The sequence below is a fragment of the Dipodomys spectabilis genome, unplaced genomic scaffold (genome assembly GCF_019054845.1).
Source record: "Dipodomys spectabilis isolate Male_0828 unplaced genomic scaffold, ASM1905484v1 ptg000046l, whole genome shotgun sequence".
Taxonomy (NCBI): domain Eukaryota; kingdom Metazoa; phylum Chordata; class Mammalia; order Rodentia; family Heteromyidae; genus Dipodomys; species Dipodomys spectabilis.
Genome location: NW_024870723.1, coordinates 5,920,160 through 5,937,205, shown reverse-complemented (window position 1 = coordinate 5,937,205; position 17,046 = coordinate 5,920,160). Strand labels below are relative to the sequence as shown.

General features: G+C 37.0%; 1 protein-coding gene across 1 annotated transcript in view; it reads left to right on the top strand.

The window, feature by feature from the left end:
• Megf9 (multiple EGF like domains 9) overlaps positions 1-15,189 on the top strand; it is a 90,025-nt gene extending 74,836 nt beyond the window's left edge. Inside the window, exons 4-6 of the mRNA XM_042678619.1 lie at positions 303-446; positions 8,022-8,291; positions 10,150-15,189. Coding sequence (XP_042534553.1) covers positions 303-446; positions 8,022-8,291; positions 10,150-10,601 — 866 coding nt within the window. The 3' untranslated portion in view covers positions 10,602-15,189. The remainder of the gene's footprint in view (positions 1-302; positions 447-8,021; positions 8,292-10,149) is intronic.
• The last annotated feature ends 1,857 nt before the right edge of the window (positions 15,190-17,046 follow it).

The following is a 17,046-nucleotide window of genomic DNA, read 5'->3' as shown; positions in this document are numbered from 1 at the left end:
TGATATGGAGGTTATTTTATTTCTAGTTTTACATAATTTGCCTGTTTTATACTATAGTCACCAAGTAACAAGGGCATAGTATGATTCTAACCATGTTCTTCACCTTCCCCTAAGGGGACATCGAATTTACAGATGTGGAAAGCATAAAATTGTGGTGCAGTAGAAACTAAATACCATCCCATCCTTACTACTTTTCCTTATTCTGGTAATTCTTATGTTCTTTTTGTTTCAGCCATGAATTTCAAAAGTTACCATGCTTTCAGGGCAAATTTTAACCTTAAAAAATAATATTCTTCTTTTAGGTGCTTGTTTAAACTGCCAGGAAAATAGCAAAGGGGATCACTGTGAAGAATGCAAAGAAGGATTTTACCAGAGTCCTGATGTCACTAAAGGATGTCTTCGCTGCCCTTGTTCAGCAGTGACATCTACAGGCAATTGCACAATAAGTAAGGCCTTTCTCTAAATCTTCATTTCAGAGCAGGGAAAGTCTGTGAAACCTTCATTGGTAGTTATGAATTTAATTGACAAATTGAGTTCTGGATGTTATATGTGAAAGTAACTTATAAAATCAGAAAACATTTTCCTTTCTAGAAATTTACCATCTAGCCCAAATATATATGCAAAGTAAGACTTAAAATTTCTTTTCTTTTCTTTCCTTTTTTTTGGGGGGGGCGGGGAGAAAGGGAGGTCAATCGTGGTTCTTAAACTCTGGGTCTGACTCTGTCCCTGAGCTCTTCAGCTCAAGGCTAGCCTTCTACCACCTGAGCCACAGCGCCACTTCCAGTTTTTTGGTGTTAATCGGAGATAGTCTCATGGACGTGCCTGCCTGGGCTAGCTTTGAACCACAATCCTCAGATCTCAGCCTCCTGAGTAGCTAGGATTACAGGCATGAGCCACCTGCACCCAGCTGAGATTTAAAATTTCTATAGCCAACACTATAAGTTAAACACAGGAACTTCAAAACTGAACAATTTTTGCTTACCAGTTTCATGGTAACATTCACTAGCTACTTTTTCAAAGGTACCTAATAATATTTACTGGTTGTGTCTATTTAATAATCTCACAAATACAGGTAACTCCTGTTTAATTGATAACAATTAGTTATCTATTGCTGCATGCCCAATTATCTTAAAATGTAACAGCTTAAAACAATAAAGTATTATATCTTTCTTTTTCTGTTAGGAATTTAAGAGCAACCTAAATGGATAGTCCCAATTTGAGATCTTTCTTCTCTTTTCTGACTCCTTTTAAAATATGCATAAAATTCAGCTAAATGAATAATTCAGTGTTTTTGGTATATGATCACAATATTGTACAACAGTTCTTGCAATGATTTTTGAAACATTTACTTGCATTACCTCTCCCCATCAAACAACAACAATAACCAAACACAAAACACAACTCTGAAACCATTTGCAGTCACTCCCATCCCAAGTCAGCTTTAAGTAACCTCTATATGGATTTGCCTCCATATGGATTTGCCTATCCTGAACATTTTATATAAATAGAGTCATATATAGTCCATGTATCCAGCTTCTTTCATATGGTGTAGAATTTTCAAAGTTCAACTCTGTTGTAATGTATATCAATACTTCATCTCTTAATTGTCAAATAATATTCCACTCTCTGAATCTCAATTTTTTTCTATTCATTTGTCAGTTGATGGACATTAGAGTTGTTTTCACTTACTAGCTATTATAAATAATGTTTCTCTAAGCATTGGTGCTCACAGTTCTACACATATAGAGGTATTAATTTCTCTTGAGTGTACCCTAGCAGTGGAATAGCTGGGTTATATATACCCACTGTCTGCTTAACTCTGCAAGGAACTGTCAAACTACTTTCCAAAATGAGTACACCATTTTATATTCTTATTTTTACTTATTTGTCTGAGGATTCTAAATTGTCTGAAGGTTCAAAGCCATCATGGGCAGGAAAATCTGTGAGACTCTTATCTGCAATTAACCACCAGAAAACTGGAAGTGGCACTGTGGCTCAAGTGGTAGAGCACTTGCCTTGAGCTGAAGAGCTCAAGGACAGCACCCAAGCTCAGAGTTCAAGCTCCACAACCAACACCAACAAAAAAAAATTAAAAACTTTAGAAAACTTATAAAAATATGATTTGTAAATATCTGCTTCGGTTGTATGGCTTGACTTTTTAGTTACTTAAGTCCTTTGCAGGTGAAAAGTTTTACATTTTAATGATTTAATATGTTTTATTGTTCATATTGGATGGGATTTCTCATGCAGTTGTAATCAGCCAAAACAATAGCCAGAGCTGTACTCAGTAGTCTGAAGGCTTAATTGGGACTGTAGAAATCTGCCTTTTTTTGGGTTGGTCGTGGGGGTTGAACTCTGGGCCTGAGCACTGTCCTTCAGCTCTTCACCTCAAGGTGAGTGCTCTACCACTTGAACTACAGCACCACTTCCGGTTTTCTGGTGGTTTATTGGAGATAAGAGTTTCACGGACTTTTCCTGCCCAGGCTGGCTTTGAACCGCGATCCTCAGATCTCAGCCTCCTGAGTAGCTAGGATTACAGACGTGAGCCACTGGAGCCTGGCTTAGAAATCTGCTTTTAAGATGGTTTACTTACACAGCTTGATGGAGCCAAAAGGCTCCTATTACTTGCTATGTGGACCTCTTCTTCCAGGTACATACATGTCTTTCCAACATAGTAGCTCGCTTCTTCTGCAAATGAATAATCCGAGAGAGAATGAGAGAGAAACTGCAATGTATTTTGTAATCGTCTCTGAAATCATAGAGGTTTCATAATACCCCATAGTCGCACATGCCTATCCTATTGAGTGTGGGAGTGGACTCCATGAGATACGAATAACAGGAGGCAGGGAGCATTTGAGACCATCTTGGCTGCCATCCCTGATGAGGAGAACTAGTATGTCCCTCTTTCCAAAATGAATGAAATTTTGGGCTGGGAATGTGGCCTAATGGTAGAGTGCTTGCCTGCATGAAGCCCTGGGTTCAATTCCTCAGTACCACATAAACAGAAAAAGCCAGAAGTGGCACTGTGGCTCAAGTGGTAGAGTGCTAGCCTTGAGCAAATGAAGCTCAGGGACAATGCCCAGGCCCTGAGTTTCAGCCCTAGGACTGGCAAAAAAAAAAAAAAAAAGTTAAAAAATTAATGAAATTTTTATTTATTTCACAAATAATAATTGAGCATTGTGCTACCAAAGGAAATAAAAGTAAAAAACAAAGGAATCTGCAGTGTATCATAGAGGAAAATACATAAATAAAGCATTGAATATAGCAAATGTATTTATGGGGCAAAATAAGACACAAACTAGTAGAAAAGAAAACACAAAAAGCACATATTAAGAGTAGCAAATGGGGTCTGGGAAGGTGGCTCAGTGGTAGAGTGCTTGCCTTGTATGCAATGAAGCCCTGGGTTCAATTCCTCAGCACCATATAAGTAGAGAATGCTGGCGCTGTAGCTCAAGTGATAGAGTGCTAGCCTTGAGCTGAAGAGCTGAGGGACAGCGCCAAGGCTCAGAGTTCAGGCCCTACAACGGACAAAAAAAAAAAAGTAAAAGTAGCAAATATACTTATATGGCATAATAGAATACAAAAGAAGAATGTTCTCTTGTACCTGGGATTGTGTGTTATGAAATTTTTTGTAAAAGAAGTGATACTTTAGATAACATATTACTTATCACTATATATGTAGCTGTTTGCTAATTACTTAGGATATTAGAAGGACTATGTGAAAATATTCATATTTTGAATAATAATATGGAAAATTAATATTTCAATCTATATCCAAAGTATCAAAATTCTAGTTTTGGAACACATTGATTGTATTAAGCAGTTTAAGATTTTAGAATTTCATAGGAATTTATTTTATTTGTTTTTTGTTTTTTGGTTTTTTTTTTGGGTCCGGTCGTGGGGCCTGAACTCTGGGCCTGGGCGCTGTCCCTCAGCTCTTCAGCTCAAGGCTAGCGCTCTACCACTTGAGCCACATTGCTACTTCCGGCTTTTTTTCTTTTTGCTTATGTGGTGCTGGCGAATCGAACCCAGGGTCTCAGGCATGCAAGGCAAGCACTCTACCACTGAGCCACCTTCCCAGCCCTTCATAGGAATTTAAATAAGAACTTTGGAGTCCTTGACTCATCTAGAGTATTGTTTGTTTTGATCATAGGACCTGATTTAAGATATTTGACTTATAAAGGATTTCTGAATAAACTTGATAAACTTTCTTGAAGAAGATGCCTATAAAATGAATATGGCTGGGCGCTGGTGGCTCACACCCGTATTCCTAGCTACTCAGGAGGCTGAGGATCGCAGTTCAAAGCCAGCCTGGGCTGGAAAGTCCGTAGACTCTTATCTCTAATAAACCACTAGAAAACTGGAAGTGGCACTGTGGTTCAAGAGGTAGAGTGCTAACCTTGAGCTGAAGAGCTGACGGACCGCTTAGGCTCAGAGTGCAAGACCCATGACCAACTGGAAAAAAGAAAATATATGCTTGAAATCCTTGTTCTCATCTGCCCTTTCCAATGACTACAGATTCCACAAGGGTAGAGACCATGTCTGTATATTTAATGATTTTATTCCTATTCCCATATGTTGAATGAGTAGAAAGGGAGATAACAATACTCAGGGTAGAACATGGTTAGAACTGGAGCTGTGAGAGCTTGAGGGAAGAAGGATAATTTCCTACTGGGAAGTATAGAAAAGTAGTCATAAAGCAAGTAACATACAAACTGGGCCTTGAAGATTGAGGACTTGAACATCTAGCAGTGTGTCTATGTAGCGGTGAGTGGGAGATCAAAGCCAAAGGCTGAATAGGGATCTGACAAGTACAGTTTGGTCAGTATGTAAGTGGTCTAAAATACATTGCGCTTACACTGCAGGGTAGGGGTAAGAGGTACCCCACTGAATCAGAGATTTGACCCTTTCAGAATTAACCATTTCTGATGCAGAAAAATACAGATTAGTGCACCACAGTGTGATGGGTCTATGCATGGTGGATGCTCCATGAGAGAACACTCTTCCAGCCTGGGGGATTATCGAGAGGAGGTAATAGTCCTGTGATGAGAGTCAGAATTTAGTGGGGGACAAAAGGAAGAATATTTTTTTAGGTAAAAAATCAATAAGAGCAAAGAAACAGAAATGTTAAAATAGACAGTCTGATTTTTAAAGTCTTATTAAAAACACAAAGTCACCAAGTGGCAGTGGCTCACACCTATAATTCTAGCTACTTGGGAGGCTAAGATCTGGGGATTGTGGTTCGAAGACAACCCAGGCAGGAAAGTCTATGAGACTCTCATCTCTGATTAATCACCAAATAGCAAGAAATGGAGCTGTGACTTAGATGGTAAAATGCTAGTCTTGAGCAAACTAGTTCAGGGACAGCGCCTAGGCACTGAGTTCAAGCAAAAAACAGGAAAACAGGGGCTGGGAAGGTGGCCCAGTGGTAGAGTGCTTGCCTTGCATGCCTGAGGCCCTAGGTTTGATTCCTCAGCACCACATAAGCAAAAAGAAAAAAGCCAGAAGTGGCGCTGTGGCCCAAGTGGTAGAGTGCTAGCCTTAAGCTGAAGAGCTGAGGGACAGCGCCCAGGCCCAGAGTTCAGGGCCCACAACTGGACCCCCCCAAAAAAACAAAAAAAAAAACAGGAAAACAAAGTTATTTCTAATAAGGGAGAAAGAATGAAACAGGGATTTTGAATGCCATATCACAAACACCAATGAGTCTGAATTTGATAGCCATAAAAGCCTTTGACAAATCTTGATTTCAGATCTTCAATCTATTTCATCAGGATTTTTCCAAATAATTATTATTACTGTAGTAGTTGAACTCCAGAATTCTATAATTCTATACCATTATAATGTGTAAGTTCCTTGAGAACAGAAATATAAGCCTCTTGTTAAGTATTTTCTGTGTGTCAGCATTTGCATGGGTTATGAACGTATTCAGTTGTCATCAGTTGCTAGAGACAACTTAAGTATTTCTGGCTTAAACCCTTTATTTGGAATATGGAAAATTGAGGTTCAGAGTTCAGTAAGTTACTTGAGATCACACTATCAACTACAATCAAAAATGGTAAGTTGAAGTTCTTTATCAGATATAAATTCTATGAGTATATTAAAAAAACCGTTGACACATATTTCAGTGTATATGAGGTGAATTATATTTCAAAGCTGTTAAAATAATAGTAAAATAGACAACAAGGATTCATTATTTTATAAAGACCATCAAAGATGTGTTGAATTGCTACAAGTTTCATGACCCATGTAAATTATCTCTTTTGTAATAATTATGTGTTCAGATAACAAGATTGTTCAGATTTTGTAATTGGAGATTATAAGAAAGGAACTAGTAAACTTGGCAAATAAAATTATGGTTTTTGCCATTAAAAACACTTATAAAATCTCATTGAGAATCTCAAAATCATATGAAAATTTTTTAAAGGAGCAAATAACTATGGGTTGGTTCCCACTATATATGATGAAATTATTCACTTAGCAGGCATTTATTGAGCATATACTTTTTATCTGGCACTATACTAATCATTAGCGATAAAGATGGAGACAATAAATAGGTCATAGTATAGTAGGAAAGATAGACAAGTACTCAGGTAATTACAATTAGAATTATGTGTTACAGGTAAGCATCGAGTAACCCTAACCCAAATGGGGAATAAAGCACAAACTTTTGTGCTTCTGAGAAGCAAATGGTATCTAAATTAATTCCTATTGTCTGATTTATCAAGTTCAACTGGGGATAGGGAGGCAGGAGAATATTCCTAGAAGAGGAAGAAGTATGAACAAAAACTCAGAGAGAAGAATGCAGGCAATCTTTGGGAGGACACTAAAGCCATTTATGTGCTTGCACCGTAGAGGGTGGTGGAATGTGAGGTGAAGGGAGAAGAGTTGGAAGAGGTCAGTAAGGGTTCAATTATGAAGGCTACTGAAAATTCTGTTTAATTTTCACTTAATTCTGAAGACATTAAGATTTGAAGAGCTGTCTCTAGAAAAGCACTATGCTCAGATTTACTGTGAAGATCATAGGGGTGCAATGCAGACCTATTAGGAAGAGACCTATGAGACAGTGTTGTCAGTGTTCTAGATGAGAAACGATGAAAGCCAAAACTAAGATCACTATGGTAAGATGGAGGGAGATCTGTAGTGGAAAGATCTTAATGAAGTATGATTGATATGAATTACTAAGTTCTTAGAAGTGGAGGGAGGGAAAGGAGGGCTGGAGGTGTGGCTTAGTGGTAGAGCAATTACCTAGCAAGCCTAACAAATGCAAGGCTCTGAGTTCAAACCCTAGTACTGCAAAAGGGGGGAAAAAGAAGTGGAGGTGGGAAAAAGAGTATTGAGAGATGACTCTTAAGTTTTTGGCTAGATGTTAGAACCATTCACTGAAACATAGGGAACACCGGAGGGGAGGACAGGACTGAGGAAAGGACAGCTGTTTCTGTTGTTTAAAATTGGATTCACATAATATAGACAGTATATAATTTGAAATTTAATATAGTGAAATGGACTAGCAAGGCCCATTTTGGAATTGTTGATCATGTGGGCGGATAAGCTAATCTCTGGAGACTGAGCAGAGTGAAAATGAAGGAGACCAAGAGTATCAATATGTAAGTAGGAGAGGGGGAAAGGGAAATTTTGTTAAAGCATTGTTTTGTACAATTAGTCATGTCTGAAAATGAAGGAATAAAAAGGTTATGCAAGTATCAACCCATCATAATTATTCTGACTCCTGGTGTAAGCATATATATATATATATATATATATATATATATATATATATATATATATACATATATATATATATATATAGCCTTCTACCTAAATAGTTTCTCTGGCCAATCTTATCATTCCTATATGCCTGAAAATTAGACCATAAGCTATAAATTATTAGTTAAATTTCATGTCTTTTAATTTCATGTCTCTTAAGAGAGTTTATAAATGGGTTTAAGGACTAGGACGTGTTTTGCATTTTTAATTGTGGTCTGAGACTTTACTAAATTATTTTGGTGCTCTCTTTCTTTTAGAATTGGATGAATTGGAACCTACATGTGTCCAGTGTAAAGATGGTTACACAGGCAAGAACTGCAATACATGTGGAAATGGCTATTACAATTCCGACAGCATCTGTATGCCATGCCAGTGTCATGGCCATGTGGATTCAATTAAAACTCCAAAGATTTGTAAGCCTGAGAGCGGTGAGTGCATCAACTGCCTTCACAACACCACTGGGTTCTGGTGTGAGAACTGCCTGGAAGGTTATGTCCGAGATCTCCAGAGAAACTGCATTAAGAAAGGTAAACTTTACCCAAGATTGCAAATTTATTATCAAAGGGCTAGCACTGAAAATTTCAGGACAGCTGCATTTAGCTCTCTAACACCTTCCAATTCTACCAGAGGAGTTTCTGGAAATGTATTTTCATAGATAATTGCCTGAAGAGGTTTCCTTTTCTTTCTGCTTCTCTCCCAATACTGGAAAGTCAACTCCAGAAATTTGAGGACCAAGACAAAGTCATTGAGACAGTGAGACCAAGGGTTCTCACATTTTACCTTCATCAATTTTTATGTTAATGATTTAAAAGTACTATCATTTCTTTTTACCTTTTGCTTGCTTTATTCTCATCACCTTTAGTAATCATCAAAGGTCTTCTCAAGATGGGACCTACAGTCTTACTAGACATTCCAGTTGGTAAACTAGAGTTCATTCTAGCATCTGTTCTTACTTTGAATATGTTAGTATTAGTATTAACATTTCTTTTGATTTTTAAAAGAAAAGGTTATTTACATGAACAAATTCTTATAAGGAAGTTAAGAAATATTTAGAAATAATTGTGATTATAAATTCACGGTAGGGCTGGGTGCTGGTGGCTCACTCTTCTACATTTAACTACTCAGGAGGCTGAGGTCTGAGGACCTCAGTTCAAAGCTAACAAAGGGCATAAAAGTCTGAGACTCTTATCTCCAGTTAATCATCAGAAAGACAGAAATGAAGCTGTGACTCAAGTGGTAGTATGATAGCCTTGAGAGAAAAAGCTAAGGGACAGTACCTAGTCACTGATTTCAAGCCTCAGTATTGGCATTTCCCCCAAAAAAAGTTTTTTTAAAAATCCAAATTAATAATATTCAGTGTATTTGTTCACAGAAGAATGAGTCCTTGCTCTCCCACAAATCACATGTTGACCACCAGTCAGCATGTGATCCTTATCCTTAATGGTTGAGTCCTATCTCAAGCTAGAGATGCTGGCACTCAATTTCTTTACCATTTTGGTTACTTTGTCCATACCAAGGTCTGCCTTGTCAGCAGACAGGGCTGTGATTATTTTTGTTAGTTCTTTAATATACATTTTACCTCTTTTCTGATAAATTGAGTTGGCTGGCTATGATGTTGAATTATAACAACAATATTTTATTGAGTACTTAATATACACCAAGCATTAAATCTGATCCTTCTCTAAGAACTCTTCAAGATAGACTTTATTATTCACATTAATGAATGAGGAACCTGAGATTTAGAAAGATTCATTTATTTATAGCAACACAGAGTCCAAAATCTTTGGTGTACCCCCCTCCAACTATTCTGTCACTGGAAGTATAAAGTTAGTACCTTAATTACAAAGTAGCTGTAATCTATCAAAGGAAGATTCGTATTTATGGAATTAAAGGAAAGCTGTTATCTCTCTTGGCTAACATCAACCTTGAATGCTTAAATTAAAATACAATTTTTTCTGTACTTTCTTTGAGGAAAATTTTACCTTACTAAGATGTTATTAGACATGTTGGACTTATTTTAGTTCCATCTATCCCTGTCACTTTTAACCATGTGATTTAAAACTCAGTAATGATATACTTATCATCCTTACAAGAATTTGTATGATTTCATGAGTAATGAAGAATGGAAAACTCCAACACTGGAATTATCTGAGGATTTCAGTGTAAATATTATTCATATTGGACAGCTATAAGTATAATAAGCTAGCTTTCCATACCACAATTCTTACCACTGTAGTTCTTTTAAAATTATTTTAAACTTGCCTTAACACAGGATGCCATGTCAACATCCTACATCAACTTCCACTCTCATGTGTATTTCTTTCGTTGTTTCTGAAAACTAGATAATTTTGACTTTTACATTTCATTCTCTGTTTTTATTTTCAGAAGTTATTGTTCCAACACCTGAAGGTTCTACCATTTTGGTTTCCAATGCCTCTTTGACCACATCAGTGCCCACCCCTGTTATAAATATTACCTTTACCCCCACATCCCTGCAGACTACCTTTTCAGTAAGCTCCTCTGAAAACAGCACTTCAGCCTTAGCTGATGTATCATGGACCCAATTTAACATCATCATTTTGACAGTCATCATCATTGTGGTGGTGCTGCTGATGGGATTTGTGGGGGCGGTATACATGTACCGTGAGTACCAGAACAGGAAGCTCAATGCCCCCTTTTGGACCATCGAGCTGAAAGAAGACAATATCAGTTTCAGCAGCTACCATGACAGCATTCCCAATGCAGATGTGTCGGGATTGTTGGAAGATGATGGCAATGAAGTGGCTCCCAATGGGCAACTGACCCTGACGACACCCATACATAACTACAAAGCCTAAGGAGGTAGAGCTGTTCTCCTGGGTTGTTTAAACCACAGTGCTTATTAAAGCAGCATCACCCTCTGAGCCAGACAAAGCCTGGGCAGAGTTTGCTGAGAAAGGCAAATAGTGTACCTGAACTCGTCAGGTACAAATGCAATGTGCTTAACCTATCTGTTGCTCTTAGTTTCCCATGAAGATCTGAAGGATTCATGTCATTAAGGACTTAAAGTAAAGTATATTTTTGTATCAAACCACATGGGAGTATGGAAAGGCTGAATCTCGTAGTGCAGCCCAAATCCACTTGGATCTCCAAATAGACCATTGGAGGTACTCATCTCACAGCAGGGTGGAGGGCAAATGGACTGCTGCAAGACTTCATCTCCATTCCTGGAACATGTTATGTTTAAAGGAGGAGCAGGGACTATATTCATTGTACCATGCAAAAAGACACAATGGAAGAAAAGCTGGTGTCTAGGCTGGATTATAATAAACAATCTTGATTGTATCTAGACTAGGGTCAGAAAGGTCCCTAGGTGATCTTTAGGGCTTGATTTCTTTTTTTTCCTCCTAGGATTCTCACTGGGTAGTGAGATTAAAGCACAGGACAAGCTTCTAATGGTGAAGGCAGCATTGAGGGAGCAGAAAGCTGATGGTCCTCCTCAGGGGCTCAGTGTAAATGATAAGTTATCTAAAAATAAGGAATATTCCTGCCTCTCTAAAAATAAGGACTATTCCGGTCTCTAGAAAAATAAGGTGTACATAGTTAATGTAGCATATCTGGTCAACATTGTATTTGTATCTATTTGTAAAAAAATCATGTCATATTTTATCATCTAGAATTTATTTGTACAGCAGCTAAATGGTGTTGTAAAAAGGAAATATGGGGGTTGGCTAAAATACTGTAAAATAGGTGGCAATATTGCTAGAGCTGGGACTCTGGTGAGCATCAGTCATTTTTAGTCCCTCTTTGGACCTTGTTGAAATTTATAAGAGGTTGAATGTTTCTAATTTTTCTTTCCTCTCTCAACCTAAAAGTAGAGCTGTGTGCTCTTTACCTTACTGTAGATTCAAGCAATAGATTTTGAAGTTAGTAATTGTTAAGCTAGGACAAAGACTTCATTCTCCAAAACTGTTACCTAACTATACACTAGTCATTCTAAATGTTTCACATAGATTGCTGTAAAACATTCCTCATTAAAATATTTTTCCTGAATGTAAAAGATAGTCTTCCAAAAGATAGAAATATTTGAGTTCCAAAAGAAAAGCCATCATATCACACGTTTTCATGCCTGTAAAACATTTTTATCCTTCCATACCCCAAAATAACTCATGTCCTACATTTGAACATACCCTATCACTGATTTGTCATGAGAGATGTCCCATTTTCTTCAATGCTTCAGTTTTTCCAGCTTCTTGGCTGGTTAGCGGGTAGCTCTGTAGTTGGGTGTGTATAGCTAGTCCTTTCTTTCAGATGCAGGTTTTCATTTCCCAGATACCAATTGCTATTGCTCTCATCTTTTACGATATTGACATGTAGATTAAGCACACCAAGAAAGGTAGCCAGAAGTTGAATATAGATATTCAATATATTTAAGAGGAAGAACGACAAACTGTGAAGTGGTCAGGAAAAAGAGCAAAGACTGCTTACTAGATTGGATAGACTGGACCCAAGGAATCCAAATTGGCCTGCTTACCTAACTTCCTCAGGGAAACAAACAAACAAACAAATAGAATTTGGTCCCTTTCTTATAGAACACCCCCAAGTTGGTCCCAGAGTTTGGAGATGATGTCCTTGAGGATGTGTTGGCAGATAATCTGCTTCAAGTTAACTTGAAGGCATTCTGCATATTTGACTATTGCCCACAAGAGTAGACATTGTGTTACATTATATTAAAAAAAATTCTTAAGGGCTAGAGATACAGCTCTGTGCTACAGAACTCTTGCATGTGTGAGGCCTTAGGCTCAATCCCAGCATCACACACACAAAAATCAATATGTGTATTGCCCTTTCTAGTTTACAAAACACTTTTCTATGTACATCCTTAGTTTATTCTATCTCTCCTCTGAGGAAGTAATTTTTACTCATTTTATAGATGTGAAGACTGAGGCACAGAAGGGCTAAATGTGTTGCTCTGTGACACACAATGTGTGTCAATATTAGGCTTCAAATTTGGACTCCCAGTTTTGCAGCGTATAGTCTTTTTGACTGTGCTAATGCAGAAATTGCCCAGCCATAAACACAAGAAGACTGGGAGGAAGAGGCCCCAGTGTGGATGTAACTATGAGGTGCAATTCAGGGTCACAGAGCCATGAAAGATTATGAGGAGAAAACACACACACACACACACACAGGAGAATTCTTATCTAAAGCCACTATTAGTGATACAAAACAAAAAACAAAGTCCAGTTATGCTTTGCTAACGTGAGTTAATCCCTCCAAGCAGGGGGAAACTTGCTTTCTCAACAGTTGCTGCTTAGGTGGTATATACTGTTCTAAAGGATTATGCAAAGTAGCATAGCCTTTCTCCCTAATACCTCACCCTCTGGGGAAAAAAAAAAGGTCAGGATTGAGGATGATGGGAAATAAACATTTGTTAAAAACAAGTTAACTCAATAAAGACAGAGGAGTGTTTATTGGGATCCAAAAGCCAAAGCCAAAATAGAGTTCTGACTATGCAGAGGTTCCTTGAAACAAACCTGAAAAGATAATGCTAAAGTTACATCACACAGAACGTTTATATTTAAATACTTGCTAACTTTAACTTCACCTCTTAGGTCATATTCGTAATTTTTCACCATGGTGGGAAAACTAAGACCTTTGTACTTGTTTAAAATAATATTTCTTAATGACCTCAGCTTTTTGCTTGTGGAATAATTTTGTTCTAAGTATAAATCATGCGTTGCTCTACCCTTGAAGTCAGATGAGAAAACTGGTATGAAATCCCCTGCACAATTTTCATTCCTCTGAAGCTATCCCTTGAAAGATGGCATCCAGCGGCCGAACCCCATCAGTCCTCTAGAAAGCCTAATATTGGAAGAGTTGTAAGGGTTAGAAATACATTTGTTAAAGAAATACCCATGTGAATCTTATCAAGAAATGACAGTTAATGCTATTAAATGATACTTTTGTCTTCACTAATTCATTTTAGTAAACCCTTACGCATTTTTAATTAACCCATTTTAGTAAACCCTTATGTATTTCTGATAGATGTTTTAGGTAGCATTAAATAGGTCTTTGTACTCCCTCACCTCGCTCTTCCCCTCTCCATTTTCTACTTTCCAGGGTTCTTTTTATTAATGGAATTTCTCCAGCTATACAGAAAAAAAATAAGTAAAAACTCTCATATGTACCAGAGTCCTATGGACTTAATGAATTACTTTTTCCATGGATACCTGGGTTTTAGGAGAGAACAGAGCAGACATGGAATGAGAGGATAGAGATTGGGTGGGGGTAAGAGGAGCAGAATTTGTATAAGCTTCAAATTATAGGGCTGTTCTCTAGTCCCAGTATTTCCAGGATAAGTGACTACTAAGCAATACTCAGTGATCTACTAGTTCATTTGGGTCAACTGCGTACCTTCAAGATATTTAGCCCTTGACTGAAGAAATGGCTCAAGTGGTAGAGCACCTTCCTACTAAGTACAAGACCCTGAATTCAGACTCCAGTTTTTAGCCCTTACGCTGTTCTGGAATCAGAGAGCTGAAGCAGCCATACTTCCTCTTGTTAGATTTTGATCGAACACAGGTTGTTAGATCATTTGCCTTGGTTCTATACCTATTGTAGGATAATATTCATACATGTGATAATATTTATACATGTGAACTTGTCATGACTTACAATAAATATTCCCTGATTTTTATATTTTGAGGTAAGTTAGGTAGGAGTTGAATTTCACATCACAAGGGAAGTTCTCTGACAAAATATTAAAAGGAGTAAGAAGCAAACCAGTGTGACCTGTTAGAGCTAAGAAAGTCTTTCTGACCTTCTCCACAAAAGACCTTTTGGTCTGTTAAGATCTTGCTAGTGAAGAGTTTAAGAGCTAAGATAGGTTTGGTTTGTGCTGGAGTGTAATAGGAAGTGAATGCATTTTTCTCTTGAACCCTGAGCCAGTGACTATGCCAAGGGGAAAAGCAGGAAGAACATACTGATTCATCTAAAGAAATCAAATAATATCAAATGTTGAAGGTTATGATCACTGAAATGTCAGTGGTTTCGAATGTTGCTTTTTCAAAGGCAGCTGGGAATCTTTTTGTGTTGTTGTTGCTAATGTACATGCACTAACTGTAGCAGCAGTCCTAGGGTGGGAGCCCAGGGCTTCAGATTCAAGTTAGTCTAAAAGCTAAATGATTTAAAGTCAAGTTTTAATGCTAGGCACAAGCACTCTGTAAGAAGTTAAAACTTAGCCCAAGCAATTATGGAATGTTTCTGAAACAATAAACTTATATTTATGTCACTAAAATTCTAACACAAATTAAAAAAAACATGTCTCATACATGCTCTTCTAGGCTTCATGATGCATTTCTAAATTTGTGTATGATTTGAATATATGAAAGAATTTATACAAGAGTGTTATTTAAAATTATTAATAAATGTATATAATTTGTACCTATTGTAGATTTGTTTCATTTATTTTTGTGGTGGAGTAATTAGACATACATATGCTCATATGTATATATAAACAGGGGCTAAAGATCATTTTTTATCAACTCATTTCATGGAAATCTTTAAATATTTCATGCATTAACCATCTATTTTGTTTCAGATCATTTCTTGTCACAAAGCAACATCTGAGAAGAAAACATGTTGACGTACATCCTTGGGCTGGGATGTAGATCAGTGGTAGAGCATTTGCCTAGTATGCACTAAGACCCTGCACTGCAAATAAAAATAAATGAGCAATAACATAGTCTTGTTTATGCTTTTGCCTATCCTGTATGAAAATCTGTTGAAATTTCATGAAAACTTTATGGAAAAAACTTACTCCCTTTGGGATTCTTTGTCTCACAATGTAAGAATTTCCTTTCTTTGGTGGAAATCTGGAAGTAAACCACATTCTTTCTGCTTATTGGAAACCCATAGATATAGTGCATCTGTTATTATTTTAAGGTACTTTTGACAAAGCTAAATGATGTTTAATATGATGCCATCTAGAGAGCTAAGGGATGCTCTGAAAAAGGTGACTAGGCCAAACATTTTTTTTGTTGAATGTTTATAAACTTCAATTCATTTATTCTCCTTCAGTTGGTTAATGTTTAAATTTTGAAACTAGGGTTTATAATCATGCCTTATCTATTTAACATATACTTCAGTGATGTACCTAAATTGGGTTATATCACCCTAAGGAACAACATGAATAATAGTGTCAGAAATCCAAACAAATTGATTTTCAAAGAAAAGTGTGTATGTGTGTGTGTGTGTGTGTGTGTATATATCACACCAAGCAGAAATAATTATAAACGTAACGTTATTAGAATATAACTTACATTATTCATACTTTTGATAAACCTATCTGGTAAAGACTTTTACAGTAAGTTTGCTTTATTTATATATTTATTACACGTTATTTTGGCCAAACATTAACAAATTCAAAAGAAATTTCAAAAATAAGTTTTAAGTTTCCACGTTCAGTATGCAGTTCAGTTGATGCATCATCATCAGTTGTGTTTAAATTGTATGATCTGCTGAATAGTTTCCTGTCCTTAATTTTGAAAACTCTTCTTCCCTCCAAAAAAAAAAAATCAAATGGAGCCTTAAGATGAAAGTAAAAGTATAACAATCCTCTTCCCATGTAATTGTAACCTCTCTGTACAGGATGTTCACAATAAAAAATTTAAAAAACAATCCTCCTAAGCTAATAAAAGGCATATTCAGAACTTAAAGAGGTCATGTGAAAGGCAGCATGTCTTTAGTAGCAGTTCAGCAGCATTATGGGAAAAATGAATCAAACATCTGTAATATTTGAGATAGGGAATATGAAATAGGATCCAGGTTTTGATGGCCAGTATTAATTAATATATATAGCAATAATTTTGTTAAGGCCTACTCCATATAGTTTTAAGTTATGGATGTTCAAACCTATTGCACATATTGGTATAGATAAATTTGAAATTTTTTGTTGTTGTTGGTCGTGAGGCCTGAACTCTAGGCCTGGGTGCTGTCCCTCAGCTCTTCAGCTCAAGGCTAGCACTCTACCACTTGAGCCACAGCGCCACTTCCAGCTTTTTCTGCCTATGTGGTAATGAGGACTCGAACCCAGGGCCTCATGCATATAAGGCAAGCACTCTACCTCTGAGCCACCTTCCCAGTCCCAAATTTGAATAATTTTAGAATACTGAATTTTATGCATCCTTAGCATGCTTGGATTTTTTTCTCACCAGCAGTCTCCTTGAAACCATATATCTGTGAATACAAAGGGTCTACTTTAGTAGACTGCATTATTAAAGTTGATGGTATTCATTTTCT